The sequence below is a fragment of the Gopherus evgoodei genome, chromosome 24, assembly GCF_007399415.2.
Source record: "Gopherus evgoodei ecotype Sinaloan lineage chromosome 24, rGopEvg1_v1.p, whole genome shotgun sequence".
In the NCBI taxonomy this organism is placed as follows: domain Eukaryota; kingdom Metazoa; phylum Chordata; order Testudines; family Testudinidae; genus Gopherus; species Gopherus evgoodei.
The window spans coordinates 2,735,393-2,742,701 of NC_044345.1; the positions used below are offsets into that span (position 1 = coordinate 2,735,393).

Consider the following 7,309-nt stretch of genomic DNA (forward strand, 5'->3'; position numbering starts at 1 on the left):
ACTGAGCATCTGCACTGGGGTGAATTTCACCCTAATTCCTTTGGATAGAAAGAATGGAGGAGAAAGGAAAACAGAAGGCCAATGCTATGATGCAGAATAATTTTTAATGGGAATGAGCAGTGGCAGTACACACTTGCAGAATGAATTAATGAAGAGTACAAAGAATGTGTTTTCAGGGTTACAATACAAGCAAGAACCAATCACCCGCTCCAAAGTGATGCTTTTCACACAAGATGACCTGCTTTTTGCCTTGAAGCCGTAGAGTTTGAAAATCATGTCCCTTTTTCAACCAAGTGACTTGTTTTAGCCAGTTCAGCATCAAATAGCACAAAGCACAAAAGGAGCATAAGACTAAGTTGCAAAAGTGGATCAGAAACCTACAATAATATGTAATAAGCGGAAGACACAGATAGGTCTGATTTACATAGGCGATGAGCACCCACAGTCTGCAAGCATAGCTGAAGGCATCATTGTCCATTAGATCCGTGATCAATCTCTATCTTGTCATTTCCTGATTGTTTCTCATTCCATGGATCGTTCTTCTGGGTTTAGCATGGCCCACAGTTTCCACGGTTGAATCCAGAAGATCCTCCCCCAGAAATGCTACTATATGACTTCCTGCTATAAACACGTGAACCCCCAGAACCATATGAGCCCCCATAAGAACCCCCATAACCACCTCCAGCTCCACCCCCATAACCACCCCCAGCTCCACCTCCAGCTCCACCCCCATAACCACCCCCAGCTCCACCTCCATAACCACCCCCATAACCACTCCCGGCTCCACCTCCATAACCTCCCCCATAACTGATTGAGCCTCCGAATCCACCACCAGAACCAACAACACTGTTACCTCCTCCGTAACCACCACCATAACCTCCCCCATAACCGATCGAGCCTCCAGCTCCTCCACCGTAACCAGATGAGCCACCAGATCTAACTGGCAAATTTGGTAAGACGGTTCCTACGAAGCTGTCTTGAGGACAAGTAGCCATAGTTGGTCCCGGAAATCTCACAACAACTGGTGGTGCATAGACCACTGCAGTCGAATCTCCGCATGATGAGATACACGGCTCGTTGCGGACGTCAATACATGGACGTGGGCATATATCGGGATAACAATCCTGGGGTGGATAGTAAGACATCTTCTGTGATGGAGGGAATCCTGAAAAACAAAGAAGGGAGTAAAGAAACCTTGAGACACAGTTGAGATTGGAATAAGAGATTCACGGTTTGAGTTTTAGAGTAAGGGGGGGGAGACAGGTAGACAGGTTTTATTGAAGGCCACATATCTGCTCCCGTTTCTTCGTTCTATTCATTCACACCCATTCCCCTTAGGCTTCAAACACAATTTAAAAAATAAATCTCAGAAATTTCAAAACAAGTTACCTTTTCACTGCTTCATGCAACCATTAACCTGCACAACACCCTGTGAAGTCAGTAAGAGCTACTTTTAATTCAAAACTGCTGTTCCAGCTTGTACCAGCTAAAGGTCTGGATCAAAGATTACAGCTTCTATCCATAAGACTTTAAGTTTTGGCATAGTGGGTCAGCTCAGTGGTCCACCTCATCCAGTGTCCTGTCTCAAATGCTATGCAGCATGACACTCTTCATAGAAAATTATAGGAGCCCTGATGTGGCCCGTTATGGAGGAAACTGCTCATAAGAAGAATTTCTTCTTACCATCACTAAACTAGGGGCTAGATTTGCCCTGAAGGGAAATTCATATAAAACACTTCCAACTTCTCAAACTTATCTAGATCTTGATCATCCACTAAACTAAAAAGAACAATCAAGTTGCCATTCAATTGTTATATTTCAAAACTGATCTCCAGCATTTCATGGAAACAGCAGAGTCAGATGATCATCTTGGACAAATAGCTGTGAGTCCAGTGAAGTCAGCTGACAGTTTGGCAATTGTATTTATCTATAAAGAGTCAGAATAAAGCTGTCCATTCCTAAAGTAGTCTAAAGCTGAGATTTTGTATAATTGTCTAATAGAATTACATGCACTACCCTATTATATTTATTGCAAATGGGTGTTCCAATCCCATATGCGGATTTGAAAATCCCAGCACAATATTTTTAAAGTTTGTCACCCACTAAGGCCTGCAACTGACTAGTTTCAGACAGTCTGTTTTGAAAAGAAAAACCACCTTCATTATTATTGCTAAAATCACACAGTATTGATGAAGTTTGAATCCATAGTTAAAACTATCACTAAAGTGACAACTAGAGTAATTTGAATTCAGTAGACTTACCCAGTTCACCAAGGGGATGAAGTCAAGAGAAGTGGATAGAACAACCCAGAGCTGTAAACACTTTTATATGCTTTCTTAGCCAATGGGAAGGATAGGAGACACCCTTTCAATAATCAAAATGTTTTCTTGCACACATTACCACTGACCGAACAAAATGTTTTCTGGCTTTGTATTATAATTATTATTATGCTCTAATTATTTTAATGGCTTTGCCATGTTGATCAATTACTCAATTTCCAATCCCACATATGGATGACATGCATATTACACCCTGAAATTCCTTTAATCTGAACGCTTTATTGGCAACATACCTTCCTGGTATCATCTCACTTATCTCCTTGGTGTTGACAGAGGATTAAATCCAGTTCCATTGCATTACTTCTTCACTGAAGAACTTCAAAATACAAAGCTGACTCAGAGGTGTACCAATATTACAATCTGCTGGGATGTGCAGGATTCCATGTTGTTCTTTAAATCCCAACTAGTATCTAATTAGCGGCAAGAAGGAATTCACCCTTCTGAATTCTTGTAGGGTGGGAAACATTATTCTGCGTGTGTAGCATTCTCATCCTTAGCTGTACACTGTGTGTTTGAGCCAACATCCTTTGGAACTGCGTGAATGTCTCTCCAATCAGTTCAGTGGCCTTGGAACCAGGCCTTCTGGGTTACAATACTGTGCTGGACACATAACCAGGACAATAGCACAAGCTGATACATGAAATAGTAATAAGTCACCAGTCTTCCCCCAAAAGTTCAGAAGGAATTCAAATATCAGGTTGCAGAACTGCTAACTGTGGTAAGTGGCCTATCATTTAAATCAGCCTCTCTATGAGATGACTGGCAGATAACTAATGTGATGCCAATATTGAGAAAAGGCTCCTAAATTCTGTACAAGGTAAATTGGTTGAAACTTGCTAAAGATCAGAATTATCGGCCACATAGATGAACATGATACACTGGGGCATAGTCAATATGGCTTTGTGACGAGAAATTATGTCTCACCAATCATTAGAATTCTTTGAGTTGGTCAACAAATATGTGGAGAAGGGTGTTCCAGTGGAGAACGTGTATTTGGATTTTCAGAAAGTCTTTGATAAGCTCCTGCACTAAAAGCTCTTAAGTAAACTAAGCGGTTATGGGATAAGAGGGAAGGTCCACTCATGAATAAGTAACTGGTGAAAACACAGGGAGGAAAGAAGTAGGAAAAAAATGTTCAGTTTTCAAAGTGGAAAGAGGTAAATAGCTGGCTCCTTCAAGCAGCTGTACTGGGTCCAGTGCTGTTCAACATACGCAGAATGACATGGAAAAGTGGGGTATACTGTGAGTTGGCAAAGTTTGCAGACCACATAGAGTTTCTCAAGATAGTTAAGCTGAAAGTAGACTGCAAAGAGTTACAAAGGGTCTTACAAAACTGAGTGACTGGCAAGAAAATGGCAGATGAAATTGCATGTTAGTACATGCAAAGTAATGCACAATGAAAAACATAATCCCAACTCTACATACACAAGGATGTGGTTTAAGTTAGCTGTTACCCCTCAGGGAAGAGATTTTAAACTCACTGCAGGTAGGTCTCTGAAAATATCTGGTGAATGTCCAGCAACAGTCAAAAAAGCTAAGAGGGTGTTAGGAACCATTAGGAAAAGGATAGGATCCTAAGACAGAAAAACATTGTAATGCCACTATATAAATCCATGGTGTGCCACCCCTGGAATACCACATGCAGTTCTGGTCACTCCATCTCAGAAAAGATGTAGAGAAAGTCCAGAGAAGGGCAACACAAATGATTAAGGGTATAGAACAGCTTCTAGAAAATCACAGGGAGTGTTCAGCTTGGAAAAAGAGAGGATTGAGGGGGGATGTGATAGAGGTCTATACAATGACGAACCATGTAATGGAAATGCATCAGGAAGTGCTATTTACCCTTTCACATAACACATGAACCAGGGGTCATCCAAAGAAATTAATAGGCAGCAGGTTTAAAACAAACGTGAGGCAGTATCTCTTCATGCAACACACAGTCAATCTCTGCAACTTGCTCCCGGGGACAAGGCCCAAGTTATAACTAGATTCAAAAAAGAATTCGGTAAGTTCACAGAAGATAGGTCCATCTGTGTGTAGTAGGCCAGCTGGTCAGGAAGACAACCCCATATTCTGAGTGTCCCTAAGCCCGTGACTGCAAGAATCTGGGCCTGGATGACAAATTGCCCATTTCCGTTCACTCTTGCTGAAGCCTCTGGCACTAGCCCCTGTTGGAAGATAGGATACTAGGCTAGACGGACCATTGTTCTAACTCTGCAGGCCTTTCTTATGTTCATGACTTCTCCACAACTTAAAACCCTCCAAAGTAGAGCTGAAGCAGGACTGAAATGTTGCGATAATCTTTTGTGCTCTCGCTCTGCTCGGTAGTGACTTTCAGCCTAATGCAATTGGACTTTCCAGTCTGAAGAGATGTCCATCAAGTGATCATTAGTTTCGGGACAGGAATACAGGTGACGATCATCACAGGACACCCAAGGGCTACCTACAGCTGGCATGCTCCTGGGTTGCAGTAAAAAGTGGCAGTAGGAGAAAGGAAAGAATGCAGTCGTATTAAAGTTTGTATGAACTCTGGATCCTGTAACAAGACACTTGTTACAATGGGACAATGTAATTGACAAAGCACAGGAAGAATCACATGAGCGACATAAGTAAAACCTACTTAACCAGGGGTAGAATGGTTGAGCAATAACATTCTAGAGCAAAGTAGACTAATCCAGTGACCAGCTTCAGTATAGGATGCAAGATCTTCCTTTTTCAGAGAAGTACCCTACCACTGCTGGAATTATTTTTAAATTTCTACATACAGCCCGTGACCCATAGGCGCCGACTCCGTGGATGCTCCGGGGCTGGAGCACCTATGGAAAAAAATTGGTGGGTGCTCAGCACCCACCAGCAGCTCCCCATGGCCCTGTCCCCCTGCTCCAGCTCACCTCCACCTCTTCCGCAAGCGCGTCGCCATGTCCTGCTTCTCCCCCCTCCCTCCCAGCACTTGCACTGCGAAACAGATGATACATGGAGTGAGGAGAGGGAACGTGGCACGCTGGGGTAAGAGGCAGGGCCAGGGTGGGGATTTGGAGAAGAGATCCAATAGGGGCAGGGAGGGGGTGGAGTTAGGGTGGGGATTTGGGGGATGAGGTTGGAATGGAGGAGGGAAAAGGGAAGGAGGGTGCGGGCACCCATGGCGCCGGAGAAAGTTGGTGCATATGCCATGACCTGAAGAAGTGCTCAGTGTAGCTCAAAAGCTTGTCTCTCCGCAACAGAAGCTGATCCAGTAAAAGATATTCCCTGAACCTCCTTGTCTCTCTAATGTACAGTCCAAGCATAGGGGAGTAGGAAGAACAAAAGACTCTATGAACTTACTGGGGAACTCTCTGTGGATATTTAGGAAGAGAGGAATTGGTCAGTCGTTCCTCTGGTCCTAGATCCTTTGGTCAATAATACCCAGTAGCACCTCTTTCAAAGAAGTTCATCTAGGAAAGGTTTAATATACTGTGCTAGTGGGGATTATAGAACTATGTCCGATAGATAAAAAATATGTCAAGTATCAGAGGGGTAGCCACGTTAGTCTGGATCTGTAAAAGCAGCAGAGTCCTATGGCACCTCATCCACGAAAGCTCATGCTCCAATACATCTGTTAGTCTATTCAGTGCCACAAGACTCTTTGTTGCTTTTTACAGATCCAGACTAACACGGTTGCCCCTCTGGTATTTGACATGCTAGATAAATGTCCTTCATACTTTCTGCTAAAGCACATGGGAGCCTTCAACCAGGCTCAGAACAGCCTGGAAAAGAAATGTCTAGACATGCTTCAGGAGAAGGGGCATGCTTTTCCTACAGAGAATATACATCACTAGCGGAGCTGGAGTGTCCTAGGAAAATATTACTTGAAATATAGGGCCAAATCCTCAGCTGGTGTAAACTGGAACAATAACATTGGTGTTGACTCAAGACTCACATGACTGGAAGTCCCTTCAGAGATGAATTTATAATAACAGAATCATAAAAATGTGGGGCTGGAAGGGACCTTGAAAAGGCATCAAGCCCATTCCCCTGAACTGAGGCAGGACCAAGTAAACCTAGACCATCCCCGATAGGTGTTTATCCAACCTGTTCTTAAAAACCTCCAGTGATGGGGATTACACAACTACCCTTAGATGCCTATTCCACACCTAAACCCTTAGAGCTAGGAAGATTTCCTAATAGCTAATTTAAATCTCCTTTGCTGCATTTTAAGCCCATTACTTCTTGTCCTATCTTCAGTGGACATAGAGAAGAGTTGAGCATAACTGCCCTGAACATATTTGAAGACATTTATCAGGTCACCTCTCAATCTTTTTTTCTCAAGACTAAGCAAGCCCAGGTTTTTTTTAACTTTTCCTTTTGTTGGCCCTTTGCTGAGGAGGAGAATGCAACCCACAAGGGCATATTAGAAGGGAACTCAAGTTACTGGATTTCAATGGGCTTTGTATCAGCCCCAGACTGTATTAAAAATCTTGCCCTTAATCTCTCTATTCATGACCTCCTTATCATTCATATGGGGATAATGATTCATAGGTCTATAGATTCCAAGGCCATAAAGGGGACCATTGTGATCATTCATGTTGATCACTTGTATAATGCAGGCCATTGAATGTCCCTGAAAAAAATCCTAGAGCATTTCTTTTAGAAAAACATTCTGGGCAAGTCAGTTCATCGCCTCCCCATCTGCAAAATGGTCATGATTGTCCTTCCTCCCACCCTTTCTCAGTCATGTCCGGTTAGTTTGTCAACTCTTCAAGATGGGAACTGTCTCAGACTCTGGGCTTGTAAAGTGAGCAGCACACTGAGGCCCTGATCTCAGCAGTGGCATCCGGGAGATCCTGGAGTTCAAATTTATAAATAACAAAATGAACAGTAATTAGATGGGGCGGTATTCTAGTTCTAGTCTTTCCACTGAAGTGGCCTTGGGCAACCTCAATGATCTCTTCATTAGGTGATAAAATAATAATTACCTACTTCGTATGAGTGTT

At 43.0% G+C, this 7,309-nt stretch overlaps 1 protein-coding gene across 1 annotated transcript; it reads right to left on the minus strand.

Moving 5' to 3' along the window:
- Positions 1-489: 489 nt before the first annotated feature.
- On the minus strand, positions 490-6,927 carry LOC115639514 (scale keratin-like). Its single transcript, XM_030542382.1, has 3 exons — positions 6,910-6,927; positions 890-1,124; positions 490-817 (listed from the first exon to the last, which is right to left on the minus strand). Exons 1-3 carry the CDS (start codon positions 6,925-6,927, stop codon positions 549-551), a joined length of 522 nt encoding a protein of 173 aa, XP_030398242.1. The 3' UTR covers positions 490-548.
- Positions 6,928-7,309: the final 382 nt, after the last annotated feature.

Excerpts from the sequence above, each read along its gene's own strand:
- LOC115639514 (XM_030542382.1), bottom strand. Across the intron at positions 818-889 it reads AGGAGCTGGAGGCTCGATCG|GCTCAATCAGTTATGGGGGA; the intron begins GTTATGGGGGAG and ends GTGGATTCGGAG.